The 18456-nt window shown below is 41.9% G+C and overlaps 1 protein-coding gene across 1 annotated transcript; it reads left to right on the top strand.

Moving 5' to 3' along the window:
• The first annotated feature begins 2294 nt into the window (after positions 1–2294).
• On the top strand, positions 2295–16368 carry TBX19 (T-box 19). Its single transcript, XM_009877878.1, has 8 exons — positions 2295–2660; positions 8758–9022; positions 11083–11217; positions 12009–12070; positions 13182–13243; positions 13940–14041; positions 14885–15017; positions 15838–16368. Exons 1-8 carry the CDS (start codon positions 2464–2466, stop codon positions 16070–16072), a joined length of 1191 nt encoding a protein of 396 aa, XP_009876180.1. The 5' UTR covers positions 2295–2463; the 3' UTR covers positions 16073–16368.
• Positions 16369–18456: the final 2088 nt, after the last annotated feature.

Genomic DNA, 18456 nt, shown 5'->3' with positions numbered 1-18456 from the left:
AGCTCTAAGCATCTTGAGGAAGGCAGATTTGATCTGATTTTTCAGAGGCCTGGTGTCTCTCTTCACTTGAAGCCTGTGGGAGAGATGGGCAGTCAGTACTTCTGAAAACCAAGCTGCTTCCCTTTTTATTTATCTATAGAAAGAACTGTGTGTAACTACTGAAATATTACTACTTTTGTGGGCTCATGTCTCTTTACTTGCTTCAACTTTGAATCTTCTTATTTCTGTGCAACAAACTCAAAAAAATATGGAAATAGTGCTTTGCCTAAAAAAAATAAATAATGCGGATATATTTGTTTTAGAGCTGTCTGAAAAACTGAAGTTGCTGAATTGAAGTACATAGTACTTTAATCAGCTGTGATTTCTGTGTTTGTTTACACTTTTAATATACGGAAACTAAAAACTGTCTCACAATAGTCTCCTATGCATTTGCTATGCCATTTGATCACATGCAGGGAAAAATTACAATAGTAGCTTCTCTCTCCTCTTTGAACATTTGTAAAGGAAAACCCAACCGTAGGCATATTCCATGTCACAAAAACATACTACCTGAGGTGCAATTATGTTTCCAAATATGAAGTGGCACACTTCCAAGTACCTAAATATCCTATAGAATTTTAAGTACATTCTTCAATTGTTCAACAGTGAGAGTGGGCTGGGTATTAACTGGAAGTTGACACTTTCTAGTGTAATTCACAAGGTGAGTTGACTGATAGCGCAATCTAAGTAATGTTGTTATGAGTTGACAATTAAAAAAAAAAAAAAAGGCACATAAAGGCTGAAAAGAAGAGAGAGAAGTTGTTTTAGAGAATGGAGCTTGAAAGTAGCACAACTGGGATTATCCAGATTTAAAAATACCTCAGACCTCTCTGACTTGCACCTTCCAATGGTGCTGAGATTGCTGGGAACCGAGGGTTCTCTCCTGAAGTCTCCCATTCAGCAGAGCATTGCGTTGCTGTATTCCTGCAGCTGTGCAGTTTTGCGGACTTGCAGCTGGTATCTTTACTCCATGTGGGGCTTGAGGGATTAGTAGGACTAGTTTCCAAACAAGGTGTTGTACAGCATAAATAAGGTCAAGGAGCTCTGGCCCTTGCTGCTTGCATAGGTGGTATATCTTGGGTTTTTTTAATTACGAGATATGTTGAGCCTTGTCAAATGATCTATTTAACTTAAATGTTGTTTTACAAAGTTTGCCAGACATTGTCATTTCACTTTTTAGAAAGAACTGGAAATACAGGAATTGAATAGGGGTATTGAATTAAGTGCATGCAAAATTCTCAATAAGTAGCCAGGCAACACAGTTCTCTAAAAACTACTTCCAACAGTGTGTTTTGATAATCAAGTCCCTGACCACGAGACCAGAAACTTCAGAGACATTATTGGAGCTAGATGCACCAGGAGAAATTAGGCACTCGAATGACTTCTTACCTGCCAAAGTCTAGTGTTTACATGTTGCTGGATTTCGCGTGGCCTTCCCTTAACCCTTTAGCGTGGAACTGAACCTGGGTCTCTCATACCGTTGGCCGAGTTGGACTTCTGAGTAAAATGGTAGTCTCTTTGTGGAGGGTTTGCGTGGTTGGATTAGGCTTGTCAGAGGTGGTCTCAGCCTGAGGTGAAAGGCAATGCCTGTTTTAGGGATGCTGAGGGAGCTTTTGTATGAGCTGGACCTGGAGCAGGTCAGCAGTTCCAGGCCTCGGGCAGTTAGGCTCACGGCCAGCCCCAGAGGTGGGGGGTCTGCCCCTGGAAATGCAGCCAGAGGTGAGTTCAGCTGCTCGTAAGGTATGGCAGGGGTTTTGTGAATGGCAGTGGGACCAAGGGATGGACACAGTAAGCATCAACTGTGGATTCTAGGGATGCTGCCTTCTCCTTGTACATTGAAACCTTTGTGCAGAAGGGTCTCTTACTGTTAGTTTTTGTTTTAGTAAGACAGAGGAATGAGGTTAATATGTTTATTCAACATGCCTGGTGAAAATATTTTAAGACTACCTTCTCTGTGTAACTATCTTGACTGTTACCAGCTCCTTCAGAGAGAGTCTGCATCAGCGTGAACGCAATTTCCATGCATTGTTTCAGCCTGAAAATGAAACAATTTTCATTAATGGAAACCTGGTTCTCAAGCAGAACAATTAGACCCACTTCAGGTTGAAAAAAGATAAAAGCATGCTAATTTGGATGGAGGACTCTTCTTTCAAGGCAGCCAATTGAGTCATCAGCCTGCCACCCACCTGACCGTCTGACAGGTAATTAGGAGATAGTCCTCTTTTTGTGCAGAGTGTGTGCGGAAACCTCCACACGCTGGTGTCACTGCCCATTGGGACTTCCCGAGGAAAGAGCTAGTCAGGGGCAAAAGAGTGAGGAGAGCATGTTTGTCAGACTGTCCCCAATGAACTGACTTGTTTTGTGATTTAGCTCGTTATTTCTGTCTTTTAACAGCTACCTGAAGTTTCTGGCAGTAGAGTCATCATGGCAGACCTGGGCTGCAAAAAACCCAGCGACTGCACCGTCTCCAGGCTACTCAGCGTAGTGGAGAGCGAACTCCGGGCTGGGAGAGACAAAGGCGACCCCACCGAAAAACAGCTCCAGGTTGTTTTAGAGGATGCAACACTCTGGCAAAGATTCAGGGAAGTCACTAACGAGATGATCGTGACCAAGAACGGCAGGTGAGTGATCTGCTCAGCACTGGGGGCTCAGTGTAGATGACAGTCAGAGGGGTTAAGTGGTTTAATCACAAACTGTGCATGCAGACTCAAAAGAACTGAAATGATAGTGTAACAGTTTTATCCCTGCAACCTGGCAGTGCCCTAAAACAAGCATATGAACAGAATGCGGTGTCCTTGCTCCTTTTCAGTCACTGCCAAACTACTCTTGCCACTCTTTACTCCTGCTTGTAAAACGTGCAGGAGAAATATATTGACCAATTTAAAATTGTACAAAAAGGGGAACTTTTGCAAGGGAATAGGTGATACCTCTTAAAACCTTTTGAATTACTTCTTGTGCTAGTAATCATCAGCCTTTATTAGCAAGTCCTCACCTGTAGACTTCAAATTACTGTACAGAAGCAGATTGCTGTTGTTATGCCCAGCTGCAGTTCCTGTCTCTTGGCCTTGGGTATTAACAGCTTGTACAAACAGTCTGTACTAGAAGGGGGCGCAATAAAAATGCTTCCTATGCAGCATGTATGTACCACCCGGATTGCATGGTCCCACCATGGTATTGCTCCGTAGTTGTTGCTGGTGTCCTTAGAAACAAGTGCGGAATATTGGTTAGCACACACAGTTTTAGAAAGACAAAATACTGCAATTTTACGTTTCAGGGAACACAGAAAGGCATAGGAAAAGAGGGTAAAACCTGGCAAAAAGGATACTAATTCTAAATCAGACACTGACTTGAAGGAGACTGTCCACAGAGGTTGTGCTCTGAACTGGGCTGACAGCTCGATCCAGCCCATAAGAGACCCACAGCTGCTAGAATAAGGTTCACCAGTACAGTGGTACTAAGGTTTTTACTTAATGTACCCTCACCACCCTTCTGCTGTCTGTCTGTGTCCTGTCCTCTCCTCCAGCATACAGATGTTTCTTTTGCAAGACCTCTCAGGAGTTCCGTGTAGGAGAGAGGAATTCAAAGATGGACAGAAAGACTTACTCCAGTGGTGTAACTTTTAGTAATTTTGCAGACTTCGATGTGTCAGAATTTGTGGATGATAATGCTATTGACTGTAGCTTGACAAGGGTCATAGGGGGAAGCAGTTAAAAGGAATAATCTAACCTGTTGGCTCAGCAAGGTTATTCTGTTGAGAAAACAGCTACCTTGCCAAAATATCAGCTCTTGGTGTAACATTGCCTATTGCCATTGTGAATCTTTCTAATAACCTATAGGAATATAAGTCTTCTGCTGAGGTTCTCTTTACTGAAAAAACCCTGTTTGTCATTCATTTAAAATGCTTTGAAAAGTGCTGTTAGGCTACAGCAAACTTCTGAGTGGGCTTTCACTTAGTGTACGGTAGCTTAAACTGACTCCTTAGCAGCAAAAGTGACCAGAAATAAGGTAAAAAAGAGCTGCCTCAAATGAATCAAATTGGTACAAAGAACTGCACCTGACCAACAAGGATTTTCCCCTTTTTTTCCCCTCTCAGCTAATGTAAATCATGATACTAGTTCTCTCTAAAATGTCTAGGTGAGTATATAGATAAAATCTTTTTATGATGATAATAAGGGAATTTTTCATTATTTGAATATGCCTGGTTACTTGGTATTTAATTGTGTAAGCTGCCTTATTTTTCTTTATTCTGACTTACACACTCTTATCAGCTTGATACTATTTTTCCTAAAGCCAGTGACAGCTCTACTAATGTCAGCGGGGGCAGAAATAGGTTATTTATGATCAAACTATGGCAATCTCAAAATAAACGTTATAAAAGTATGTCACACTGTCATCTGCTTAAATCTCTTTAACACATTTACTGTAGCATCAGGGACTAATAAAAATGATCTCTTGCATATCTGAAGGTATCTTCTATAACAAACACATTGGTGCACTGAATAAAAAAGGAAATTCAATGGCCTGCAGCAAAGCACTCTGAACAACTCCATGCTATTCAAAAGGAGACAAACTTGAGACAGTTTTCTATGAACGCTGATTTTTTTTTCAGATTCAAGATTCTTCAGTGACTGTCTCCAGAGGGATGCTCCATAGGAAAAAATATTGATCTAATTCTTCTGCTGCTTAAATCAGTAGAACTAACTCAGTGATTCTTCTGAAACTGTGCTCTATGGTTAACAAGAAGAGACAGTCTGGACTTCTGTATGTGAAAACTAAGACAGTTTGTGCAGACGCATTGTTAGCAAAATTCAGAAATTAAACTGAAACCTGATACAGGAACATCACATAGAATGAAAGGCTGATTGATTAGTGATCCTCAGGTGTCAAATTCTAGCATGCATAGTTCTGTCTGCTGTGATTGAGTCAACTCTAATAGGTACAGAGGGTCCCAAAATGTTATAATTAGATAAACCATCCTCAGTGTTAATACACATTGCTGTATCGTACTTCATTATAATAATCACCTGCTATAGCAATGTGCCTAGGTACACGGGGAAGATAGATATATTCTAAACAGGATAGACCTCAGTGGAATTAAACTGCATGCTATATCACAAAATACATCCCGATGGGTACAGCTGATACAGCGAGAATCAGTCTCCTATTTTCCTGAGATCTATTGCATTCAACTGGCTTTTCAATATCAAAGGCTCTGTTTTCTGTTTGGTGAGGTTTCCTCTCACATTGTTTATTCCATATTAGCTTTGCAATCCACATTGCCTGGAGGGAGGAAGGTGCCTCAGCATGTGGGGAGAATCCACAGTGGATCGATGCAGAAAAACAGGAGTTGGGGGCAAGAAGCCCTTTCCAGGCTTAAGTGCTAAAGCAACTTTACTGGTTACTACATGTTCAAGTTTGATATCAGACATCTTCCCACTCAAGTTCTGTACCGTGGAGCAATTGTAGCAGGTCTGCTCTAAATAACTTGAAGAGGCTGAAGTGCTCAGCTATTGCAGAAATGGAGGTCACGTGTGTCCCTACCTGATAATTGAAACAAACAATCTAACTGGAACAAATTTGGAGAAATTGTCACTTGCCATGCTAAAAGACAGACAAACATGATTTTAACAGTTAAGGGGCTTAATTGGCTGAACAAGTGAGGTCGTAAGTTTTCCACTGTTAGAATCTGTACCATCAAGACATGCTGGTCCAAGCGAGGTGGGGATCAGCTGTATGGGAAACAGGTTAACGCAGGCAAGTGCTATAATCTGTGTGATACAGGAGATCAGAGTTGATGATGACTGTGTTCTCTTCTGGCATTAGTCTATAGGTCAAGCCTCTCAAGTAGAAAGGCGGAGAAGGCTCCACTGTAGGCAGGGGAATTAACAATCTGTATGTAACACAAATAGTTCTGACAAAACTACTGAAATTAAATTTTCATGTGGATGAATTTTCCTCTCCACTTCCATTTCAGCTAAATATCTAAGTGTGTTACTTTGAAGATTGACTGGGGGGGGAATCTAGAGGGTGCAGGGAGCAATGCATTCATGCTTTTTATTTCATCTGAGTTGGATAGCTGGTGCATCCTGGTCAGAAAGGCACAGTAAATACAACATATAAATCTTTGGCTAAGCTTTTATTCAGTTAGAATGATCACAGTTCAATATATCTTTCTCAATGTTTCACTGTCCCTACATCACCAAGTATTTATATTAGCTGAAAAATCTCAAATTTCTCAAATCCTGTCTTTTCCTGTCAGCAGAAGGTGTTGAATGATGTCCCGAAAGGCAGGGAGTGAGTGGAATGTCATAGGAGATTTTTAATGATCTCCAATTGGGTGTTACTGGGGAGTATGGCTGCAGCGGGAGAGACTTTGGTTACCCAAAAGAGCCTGAAGTTTCAGTTCTCTCCTTGTGTGTTATGGACACCTTGCACTGCTACCTAACTATGCATAAAAATCTACCTTATCCCCGTGGCCATGGACCTTGGGCAATTGCTGTTGGTTGCTTGGTGTAACCAGTCTCTCTGTACCCGTAGAGAAAAGGAATTTGGCCTGTGCATAAAAATCATCACAGAATCACTGGATCTGGAAGGGACCTCTAGAGATCATCTAGTCCAAGCCCATGCTAAAGTAGGATTGCCTAGCACACATCACACAGGATTGCATCCAGGTGGGTTTTGAAAGTCTCCAAGGAAGGAGACTCCACAGCCTCCCTGGGCAGCCTGTGCCAGTGCTCTGTCACTGTCATGGTGAAGAAGTTTCTCCTCATATATAGATGGAACTTCCCGTGTGTCAGCTTGTTCTCGTTGCTCCTTGTCCAGCTACTGGGCACTACTGAAACGAGTCCAGCTGTGGTGTGGCAAAACGGCAGCTGCCAGGAGAGGTCAGTATGGAGGTGTCTGGGGCAGGGAGACCTCTTACTCGTGAAGACACATGTAGGAGGCCATATGAAACAGCTATAATAATCCTCTATATCACAGAATCACAGAATGTTACAGACTGGAAGGGACCTTGAAAGATCATCTAGTCCAATCACCCTGCCGGAGCAGGAACACCTAGACGACGTTACACAGGAAGGCATCCAGGCGGGTTTTGAATGTCTCCAAAGAAGGAGACTCCACCACCTCCCTGGGCAGCCTGTGCCAGTGTTCTATTACCCTTACTGAGAAGAAGTTTCTTCTCAAATTTAGGTGGAACCTCTTATGTTCCAGTTTAAACCCATTACCCCTCGTCCTACCATTGGTATATACATATATAGTAACAATGTGTATGCCTTGACAAGCTAAGAAACTTAATGAATAAGATACCTTTGTTGGGATACTTCTCTCTTCTGCTAACCACAGATTTATCCCAGTTTCTGAAACTGTTGGAGCCCTACTAACTCTATTGTTGCAGTTTCAGGCACTGAGATGCCCATTCAAAGCTGTGTGATACAGACTGTAGGTACTGGGACAGACTGAAAACTGCTGAAAGTCTAAGCTGTGATCTCCTGCAAATCTCTCTTACACAAGGAAAAAAAAAAGAAATATAAAGGGGTTGAGAAAAAGGTGACATTGGACCTTTATGTGCAAGAGGAGCATTTTCCCAAAACTACACGAAGTCAGGATTTCAGTTTTAAGTGCACACGATGGTGGGAAGGCTGGGTGATAGGTGTTTAGATCTCAGTAAAGGATAGCATTGCATCTAAGGTGGAACTAAAACCGGAACGTGATCAAGCTGATGAGATCAGGGAATATGGAAGGATGGGCCGAATTACTGGAAGAATTGCAAAGTGCAAGGTCCTAATGGCAAAGATTTTAACCAGACTTTTCAAACTGGAGATTTATGTAATGGTAGTTGTGCGTGAATACCTGCACTTAAGAGAGAGAGAAAACACACTTCAGCTAACTACAGACTTTTCAATATATCCCTATAATAAGAATTCAGGATGTATTTTGAAAGAAAGAGTAATTAAATATATGGAAGACTGGTATTTTATTAAAGTCATACCACACTAAACTGACACAACCCTGATAAAGTCAGGAAGTATTTTTAGACAAGTAAAATGTAGAAGACTTATTAGGGCGTTTAGAATAGTGCTACCTAGAAACCATCACTCAAGTAGGAGATGTTGGGGATTAACACAAGAACCACACAAAATGATGGAGGGAAGTGACTAACTTTGCTTACAAAGTTTATAGAATATGACCGTCCCTTCAAACAAAGGGAGAAAAACCTTTTGCGTAGAGTAGTGTGGTCAATAAATCTAACTGGAGCTTGATAACTACCTGGCTGGGATTATTCCCTGATTGCTGGACATTGAAGGATGATTTCAGGAGATATATCCAGTCAGACAAAGTAGGACTTGGCCACTGAGCAGGCTATGGGATAGTATGTTGGTGGAATCTAAGCACCAAAGAAATGTGCTTTATAATAGGATTCTGCAGTTAATGCAGATTCTGCTGACACTACACACAAGTTCATCATGTTCATAACTCCTGGCATGATCAAGCCCATAGTGCCCTACTTTAGAGATAATGTGTGGTTTTTTTCCAAATGATTGAAATAAGATAAAAATAAAAGGAAGGCTTGACCTTTAAGAGACTTCTTCAGCTAGGTGGACAGAGGATGTTTTTTACATGGGCCTAATCTGTGAGCACCTGGTCCCAAAAAAAACAAGGAGAGTCTTTTAAAACCAGTTTCCAGTGTTGTCTTCTTTTTTTTTGTTTCCTGACCAGGCGGATGTTTCCTGTTTTGAAGATCAGCGTGTCAGGCTTGGACCCAAATGCCATGTACTCCTTCCTGCTGGACTTCGCCCCAACTGATGGCCACCGCTGGAAGTATGTCAATGGAGAATGGGTGCCGGCTGGGAAACCAGAGCCACCAAACCACAGCTGCGTCTACATCCACCCAGACTCTCCCAACTTTGGGGCCCATTGGATGAAAGCTGCCATTTCCTTCAGCAAAGTCAAACTTACCAACAAGCTCAATGGGAGTGGGCAGGTATGGCCTGATGTTTCCCCGTACACCTCTTGGCTTCAATTGCAAGCACCTACCAATCAAGAAATATCAAGGGTGCATTTATGTAATTATAGAGGCCCTTACAGGCCTCTTCACCCACAGATGCCAATTATTCTCTGGAGGCCAAATGTAAACACGAATAAACAGGCCTTAATTGGCACTTTCAGATTTTAATGGACTTCTTGATGTTAAGAGAGACAGAGTGCTGTGGTTTACTTAATCATCAGGGGGCTTTTCAGAGTTGGTCTTGTGTGCTGGGGATTTTTACATAGGACTTCAGAGAAGGGGGAAAAAATGGTCACAGGTATTAGGTTTTTGTTGTGTTCCCCCATGTTGTTTGGTGTAAGTGGAATGTTGGCAGGAGTCAGATAGCAGAATAAAAGGCTGCTCCTAAATGAAATAATTACCATGTCTGCTTCTGCATCATGATAATTATCAATATTCTATTGAATCAGCTTTGGCCTTTGGAAAGAAACCACATGTACCAGAAATAAGTGACTTTCTCTTTGAACCCCTTAAAAATGCAAACAGGAAAATTAGTTTTGTTTTGTATTTTATTTTTGATGATGCATCTGAAGGTAAAATGTTGCACAAGACCTTTTGTTTGCTTGTTTGCTTTGTACAAAACTCCTACATTGGATGATACTTGTCAGCCCAGAATCAATTTCTTTTGTGTAAATATTATGCATTCTCTATCTGTTATTTCCATTGGGCTTGTGAGGTCCCACCATAAGCCTACTACCCTAATTACGCAGGAAATTATCTCAGTTTTTACAGACTGGAGAACAGAACAGTGACTTTTCCTAAGTCACACATGGAATTAGTGCACAAGATTTTTTTACAGAGCGTAGAATGGATTCTCAATTTGCAAATTCTTGTCCTGCATCCAGGGCCTCAGAAAGTCAAAGACTTCAAAAAAGTATGCACGGAGGTAAAAAAAGCTACAGGTAAACAACTTGTAGGGTCAAAGAGACCTTGAGGAAAAAGCAGGGGAACATGATATGTATATATGGTGGAGAGGAAAAAAGTAGAAAGCAGGGGAGGAAAAGCCATATGAGAAACAGAGCCCAAAGAGAAGTCACTAAATAAAAGTCACCAAATTACAAATGAATGAAGCCGCCCATATTTTCTCTTGAAATCTTGACAGCAGTGTTAAGGTAAACCCTGTGTCCACTCAGTGCTTCAGCTTCCCCTTCTGTCAGCAAAAGCTGGCTAGCAGTGCTTTAAGTAAGGATGGCGTTCTTCCATATGCATATATATGTATGCATACAGCACTTGGCAAAGCTAAGATGTTTTTAAAAAATATCTTTTTCCCACAGTAGAGAGAATTAAGCAAGATGACAGACTTCCTGAGGAGAGTGCATGGTGGAATCAACACAATTCACAGCTTTTAATGCCAGGTTAGAGGGATCTGCCAAGGCTTGTTTAGATACACTTCAGCTCGCCCAGAAAGATGACTAGGTAACTGCCTCAGCTGTCTCACAGAATCACATAATGTCAGGGGTTGGAAGGGACCTTGAAAGATCCATCTAGTCCAAGCCCCCCTGCCTGAGCAGGATCACCTACAGTAGGTCACACAGGAACGTGTCCCGGCAGGTTTTGAATGTCTCCAGAGAAGGAGACTCCACAACCTCTCTGGGCAGCCTGTTCCAGGGCTCCATTACCCTCCTGGACCTCATTTCTGTGATGGTGATTCTTAGTCTTTCAGATAGTAGAAACAGGATAGAGATTATTCCTTGACTGTTTCAATAGCCTCTAGTGCAGTGGAAGCACTAATGGTTTGAAGGCCATAGCTGCTAACACAAATATTCAGTAATGCTGCTGTATTGACAGCTTTAAATCCAAGTCCAGTGAGGTGTCGTTCTGTTCAGCCCTGTGGTTCATCGGAAAGGAGGAAAGCACCTGCCCTTCTGCTCTCAGTATCACTGACTGGGGAGGTTTAGCAGTGACATCTGGTCTATTATTGAGCTAGAGCATAAGAGCAGCAGCTGCAGGATACCAGAGTGGCCTTGAGGTCTGTCTCTCCCCTTTGTTTTCTGCAGATAATGTTGAACTCCCTGCATAAATATGAGCCCCAAGTACATATAGTTCGTGTAGGAGGCCCCCACCGGATGGTGATGAACTGCTCCTTCCCTGAGACACAGTTCATAGCTGTGACTGCCTATCAAAATGAAGAGGTATGTGGATGCCACACCATGCTCTTGGTCACCATTGATAAGATGTATTAAAAGCTTATTAACTACAAGATCAGCATGGACAGACTGGTCCTTTCCTTGTTTCCCCACTGGTCCCATGCAGTGTAACGCCTCATCCAGTGTAATACTCTTTCTTCTCTCTGCAGTGGAACATTGTCTAATCTAGTGTCTGGCTGCAGTACTAAGGCAGGTTTGGCTTAACATTCTGCCACAGCTAGTCCGGACCGGTCCATCTGTCCTGGCATCCCAATCACCTACTGGGAAAAAAGACCTGTATGGTCAAGTCCGTTATCTTTCTCCAGCAATGACTCATAGCTACAATAATAACCCCATCTCTCCCCATTCCTTATAATACCTACAACTGGAAAACAGCACAACATTCCATGGGAAAATTTCTGCCCGACCCCTAAACTGTAGTTGAGGAATACTTTGGATGGTGACAATTGCTAATTCACGTGCCACATTCCTTATCTATTGTTGCCGCAGATTTGATTTACACATGGTTAGGAATTCAATGTTTAAACTCCCTCAGAAGGGTCCACCATTGCACAAGATTTGCCATTAGGCTGCTCCAACCGGTGTTCTGCCTGTGGTACTGATCAGCACACAGTGCTGTGCAAAGGGCAACGCTCTTTCCTAACTAGCCTGGGAAAACATCACATGTGGGGATAAATTCTGCTAGGCTAACCACTTAGATTACTATGCAAGATGTTTTGTCAAGTTGCTATTCCAAATTGCATTCACTAACATGCCTTGTTTTCTGTAAACTCAAGATAACAGCTCTCAAAATCAAGTATAATCCCTTTGCCAAAGCCTTCCTGGATGCAAAAGAAAGGTGAGTTCATCTTCTTCTGCTTGAGTAGCATTTTGCTGCTCTTATGATTAAAGCTGTGGCATCACGTTGTGAAAGAAAAATTGTATAACTTAATCTTGGCTCTGCTGTCTTAAATCCAGAGCCACTCCACTGGTATTAGTGGGGAGACTATGTGATTATTACAATAGAGGCTGAAGTGGGTGATCCTTCCTTGGGGATCCTAGGGCTTAGCACTGTCTACACAGGAAGCCTGAAATGAGATGATGTGAACTTCCCCACTAATGTTATACACCACATATGTTCACTACATTGTACTTACACTCCAATGAATCCCATAATTTGGTAGCTCAGGGACAGTAGAAGTTAGCCGCAGATGTTGAAAGCACAGTGAAATTGTGAAATTGTACTGTGAATGTAATATAACTACAGTGCTATTAGTAAATTTGTGTGATTATGTACAATGTGTTTATTAAAAATAACCTGTAGGTGCTAACTACATAAGATATTGGAGGTGCTTCCATCCGAAATTAATTGTGTTTTCTCTTTCAAAGTTATACTCGTGTCATTCATGCTAATGCAGTGGGGCATCCGAATGATGGATTCCAGTCCATAATTGCTAATAAATTTTGTCAGGACCTGATAGGCCTTCTGATAGGCAAAGTGTCTCATGTGCCTGCAGGAGAACCTGTATTTCTTTCAATTCCTCTCACCACTTAAGAGGCTGCTGGGTCTCAGCATCAGGTTTTCCAGCTGTGGAGGAGGAATGCTGCCTTCAGCTTGCCTGGCTGAACAGGAAGCAGAGCCCTGCCTTGGTCTGGGCGGGAGGCCAGGCTGAGACTGTTGATGCAAGAGGGTACGGTGCCCACAGGTAGATTTAGAATTCCAGGTTCACCCCCAAAATTTGGCACAACCTTAGGAATATTTGTATACATGCCATAACATAAAGGAAGCAGGAACTTATGTTCCTTGTGTCAGATTGCAGAAAAGTCTACTGCTGCCTAGTAAGTGGGTAAAGAAGATGGTTCCCTCCTTTTTAACTTTTTCCGTGTTTGTTCAGTGAATAGTTGTGGGTTTAACTTTCTTTTATAATTTCTCAATGAGAAATTTTACCACTAAGTATTTTGCTTTTCAGAAACCATTCCAAGGATGTTCCAGAAACAGTCTCTGAAGGTCCACATACGACATATTCTCACTGTAAGATTTTCATTTGTGACAGCTCCCAGTTTTGTGTGATATAATAGATGCTGGGAACCTGGGACTTGCCTAACTGAATCATATCAGTTATTCAGAGTCCTGAGGTGTGTTCATAGAAGGACCCTTTAAAAATAATGGAATCATTTCAGCAGAGGGATAATTTTCCTTATGATCTAGTTTTTCAATATTACAAGAGATCTAGAAACAAGATTATGTATGACATTTTTAGGGCTTTCTTCCCCATATGTTGTATTTGTGAATATTTTTGTCACTAAAAAATTACCTTTCATGGGTGAACAGGTACACAAATGCGAGAAGCAACGATTGTTTGTTTTCATGATAGTTTTTCCTTCATTTGTTCTTTGATATTTGTCACATTTTCTGATAGTTGTTTTCAGGTCTTGTTTATAGGATTGGTGATTTTCGGGTTTTCTGGGGGTTACTTTTGGGGGGTTATTTTTGCTTGTCAGTTGCTCCATAAACCAGTACTTGGGCATCTGCTTCGTATTTCTGAGGCACAGCGGATTCTGCAAGATGGCTGGTTACTTTCTTTATTGTATTGCAGTGTTTTAGTGCAACAATAATTTTCTTCTCTCTTTCCCCTCAAAGTGGGTGGCTGGTTGATTTCCAACCCAGATACAATGTGTGCATCAGGAAGCTCTAATTATCAGTACACTGGACCTTTGCCTCTGCCAGCTCCACATGCTCCCCACAGCTGCGAGCGATACTCAGCACTGCGAGGGCATCGGGCTGCTCCGTACCCACCTTCCTACATGCAGAGGAATCACTCACCTACAGGTACAGCTCTAATGCCGCTCTCCTTCCAGGGAACAGACACTCTCTGCCTGCCTAACCCTTGCTTTAAGTTAGCATAAGCCTTAAAACAAGCAAGAGCTGAGGCTAGGGAAGAGCACCATGAGACAATCTGCACTGAACCCTGCATGCACAGAGACACAAAGAGCTGGATGCACTGTAAGGGTTAGTTATAAATGAGAGTGAATGATCTTGCTTAAAGTACAGCTCCCAGTTATAGGAAAAGAGCGTCGCAAGCCTTCTTCAATGTCATGCTGTGAAGCAGTTGCACTGTCAAGTCAAAGCAGTCCTCAGGAACATGGTAGGAGCTGACTTGAAACGAGGGCATTTTGCTTTTGCCAGAATGTCTTTTGAGTCCTCCTCACTCTTTGGATTTTGGTGCAGAGTTCCAGAAATTGATACTACTTTGAGCAGAGGAAATTGGCCAGAAACCAGAGTAAGGATAAAGCAATCTGCTTGCTAATTGTAATTTAGTAAGGCATTCTGTTTAATGGAAATATTTGAGCTCATGTTATAAGGAAATCTGTATCAAAACATTGCCAGGCATATGGCAGTTATCATTAATGAAAAGACTATTAGTCAGACTTGCAAAAATGCATATCCTACGCCTATCATGCTGTACCTTTTCATGTATCACAGCGAGAATTTCAATGGAACCTTGCTACTCTCTTAATAAACACATGAATTTAGTCCTTTTACCTATGGTTAGGAACCTCATGATCAGATTGCTTCCTCAGGCCTCCCTGTGTTCTACTGCCTTAAGGAAATATCTCTACAATAGCCACTGAGGATTTATTTGTTGCTTTTTTGGTTTTTTTCACCCCAAAGTTAATTTGTTGGAGAGCTCCAGCAATAATCTTCAGGTATTCTCAGGACATGACAGCTGGACTTTGTCATCTTCTCCACACACTAATTTGCTCTCGGTGCCACACACGAAAGGAGCTGCCAGCCCTGGACCCAGGTAAAGTTACGGGAAAACTGCTTGCTGTTGGGGCAGTGAGGCTTGTAGGACTGCCCTAGTGATGCACACTTTGTCTCAAGCTTTAATGAACAGCCAGGATTTGAAACATACCCAACTCAAGTGCCCAACTCAAGATTCCGAGTCGGATCTTTCCGACTAGCTAATTATCTCCTGCTCTGAAACCAATGGGAGCCTCATTTTTCCCCAGCACTGCTGAAAACCATAATCTTGGGACAGCCACAGAGAACTCCAATATCCATACTCTGGAAGGGTTTTAAAGTAAAATGATTTTTCTCTATATATTCCTCACTATTCTCCTGCATGAAATGAGGATCCTACTCCCATGCAAGGGCATAACAATTTAATTCATCTTCTATTATAAAAATATAATAAGATAGAAAATAGTTCTAGGAATGGATAGGATTTAGACCTAGAGAGTCAATGAATTATCAAGTACTTCTTCTTCTTTTCTCAAAATAAATGCACGTTTAATTTCTAATTTAGCTGCTAGGAAAGTTAGTCACAATTCTTCAAAATTCAAAAGCATTCGCAGAAAAAGATCTTTAAATCTTGAAACTTCATATGTATTGGTGCATTTCTCTTCATGCCTCTCTCCAAGGTCACAGTGTCTGATGGTTGCTGATGTTTTTTCACTTAAGATCTGCAAGGCTGATCTAGTTTTGTAACTCAGTTTGGATCGCTCGCTTTTAGCAGAAAAAGCACATAGACTTTACTGCGGTAAGTCTTGTGCAGTGGAAAGGGCTTTAAAATAAAACATGCAATTTGCACTGCTTGGGTTTTTTTGTTGTTTTTTTTCCAGCCACTATCCTTGCCTGTGGACAGTGAGCAACAGTGCTGTAAATGTTGCCAACTCGGGAAGCGAGACGAACAGCAGCCCTTCAGGCATGTTTCTCAGGGGGAACATCCCCTTACCCAGCGCATCATCAGTCCAGATTCCTCGGCAGGGAATGGGATCTGGCAGCATGGAAACGCAAGGGGAAACTGCTCTAGCCAGACTAGCCGACTCTGCGTGGACATCCTCACACTCCTTTTAATGGACAGGCAGCTCACAAGGGAAGCTCAGCCAAACAAGACTGACACAGATGGCAAGCAATCCCCTAGAACTGCAGCTCGGAGCGGAGATGTGTATGCAGAAAAACAGCTTCATCAGAGATCACTTTCCATAATGTACTTCTTGTGTGCCAGAGAAGCCAAAATGCAAATAATGCAAATGCAGGAAATGTTATGGGAAATGGTTTATTATTGTAACCTTTATGCGTCATTCAGGATGATGTCCAGAAAGAGTCTTTATAGTTAGTTTTACTTCTATATCACATAAAAAATGGTCAGATATTCTCATGTCCTTTTAAAAGTCCTTTCTGTAACCTACAGCCGAGTCCAGGGGAAATTGTGAGCAAGCTCACAGCTGGTAATGTGAAGGGACAGCACTGCTTTAAAGACTCCCTGAATCTGTCACATGAAGATTTTCACAATACCTGAAACTAAATCCTTCAGGGGATGAAAGTAGTCTGAGACCTTAATGCCACTTGCATACAGTATTCTCTGTCCCCTGACCTTCCGCTGTCCCCTTACCTGTTTGCTGTCTTTGTGCTATAGCGATAATGGATCCACTCAAGCTGAGAAAGTCGCTGCATTGTAGCAGCAGGCTGAAGGGCATCTAGTTTAGCGTTTAGAGTCCAAAGTAACAGTCTTTGAAATAACAAGGGACATTGTTTTCTCTATGTGTTATTTTTGAAAGGGTGAGGGAAAAGAATTACAGATAAAAGATTCAGTTTGCATTTCCACCCTGCTTCAGGTACAGAGTACAAATAAAATATGAATAAATGGTGTACTATCTCCTCAGTACCCTTCCAAGATGTAAACACATGTACAGACTTTTTCACCTAATAGCCTCTGAGCAATTTAAAGCAGTTCTGACAGAAGCAAGTTGACAGGGTGGGAATTTTCTATTACTTGACCAGTGACTGGCTGTGTGCTTTTGGGCTGGTGTTTCATGTCTTTGTACCTGTTCCCCTGCTCACCTTTTTTCTGTTTCAGCTTCCCTTTTTCAGGCTACAGCTTTTCTGGTCCTATGTGAGCGTAAAACATCTAGCATAGAGGAGGCCTGATTCTGCCTGGATTTTCTAACCACTAGTGTGATGCAGATAACAGTCATCCCCCAATCTTCCTTGTTGGCTCATGTACCTCCTCAGGCAAGCCCTAGCAACTTCTCAGGGAAGACTGCTGCCATTTCATCTCTTGTAGAGGTAAATTAGAAGTTGCAAGGTAATTAGTGTATATATTTCTCTGTATAATGAAATACCCAGCAGTAGTTCAGTTCTGCTCACAGCCATGAAAATAGGCGAAGAGGATCCTCCAAAACTCCTGCAAGCTGGTGTCTCTACAGAAGTGTTTCTGCTTCTGCCTGATATGGCAGCATTCCCTTTGTGAATACCCATTTACTGCAGGCAGGTTGGAGAACATTTTCATTCAGGCCTTCAAATGTGCGTTTGTCTGGTGAACTCAGCAAGCACCTGTTTCATATTCTATTATCCTGGCCCTGAACCATCTTAAGGTGCTCTTGGTGTTAACGTATTTTCATGACTTCCCCATTTGGCCTTTCAGATTTGCTGCAGGCAAGACATTGTGCCAAGATGCATTCAGTAACCCTGTTAATTTTACTAACTTATGCTGCTATGCCCTAAAAATAATGAAGTCGCTTTGGATGTGCATTTTTATTAACAGAGGCATTGGTCAAACAGGAGCTAATAGAGTGCAAAAAACCTCTGTGGCCAGCAACCAATCTAATCCTTATCCATTCTGACTGTAAATCTGCCTTTCCACACTGTCAAGTGCTTGGTGATGAGTTTCTCTGTGTTGTGTTTCTCTGCCTTGCAGCCAGAAATATAAGTAGGTGTTTCTTTCAAAAATAGCTCTATGTGCAGATGAGGTTTATTAACTACGTTATGCTACCCTCTTCTGGCTGTTCAGCTTCTCACATGCACACTACACACTAGATCTATATAAGGTGGCTATAGATGTTAAATAAGGGAAATGGTGAATTCTTTATGCTCCAGGACTTGCTATGCTTCCTTCATGGTTAATGAGTTGGATGATTCCTTAGTTTCCCGTATATTGCATTACAGTAGAAGAGTGATTATAAGGTGTTACACAAACTGCACTTTTGTTTCACAATTTGGTAGAAAATCCAGTTAGCCTTCCTGATAGTCTCATAGGATTGAAAGGATTAAAAAAAGGATCAAAACGAACAGGCAGAGTAATTTTTATTTCTTACCACTGTAAGGGCAGGCATGACTCATGTCAGCGAAGGCAAAAAGTTCTGAGATCTCAGAAACAAGCTCTTTTTGGCATTGCAGACAATTTGATTTATCCAAAGTCTGAGAAATGACATAGAGGGGTAAAAATACTCACTACCTTG

The sequence above is a fragment of the Apaloderma vittatum genome, unplaced genomic scaffold (assembly GCF_000703405.1).
Source record: "Apaloderma vittatum isolate BGI_N311 unplaced genomic scaffold, ASM70340v1 scaffold40491, whole genome shotgun sequence".
Taxonomy (NCBI): domain Eukaryota; kingdom Metazoa; phylum Chordata; class Aves; order Trogoniformes; family Trogonidae; genus Apaloderma; species Apaloderma vittatum.
The sequence above is the reverse complement of the archived record's forward strand: the minus strand, read 5'-3'. Positions and strand labels throughout refer to the sequence as shown.

Bases quoted from the DNA above. Each gene is read 5' to 3' on its own strand.
- TBX19 (XM_009877878.1), top strand. From the start codon at position 2,464: ATGGCAGACCTGGGCTGCAAAAAACCCAGCGACTGCACCGTCTCCAGG. The intron at 9,023-11,082 runs GTATGGCCTGAT...TGTTTTCTGCAG, and splicing joins AGCTCAATGGGAGTGGGCAG to ATAATGTTGAACTCCCTGCA. The intron at 12,071-13,181 runs GTGAGTTCATCT...TTTGCTTTTCAG, and splicing joins TTCCTGGATGCAAAAGAAAG to AAACCATTCCAAGGATGTTC.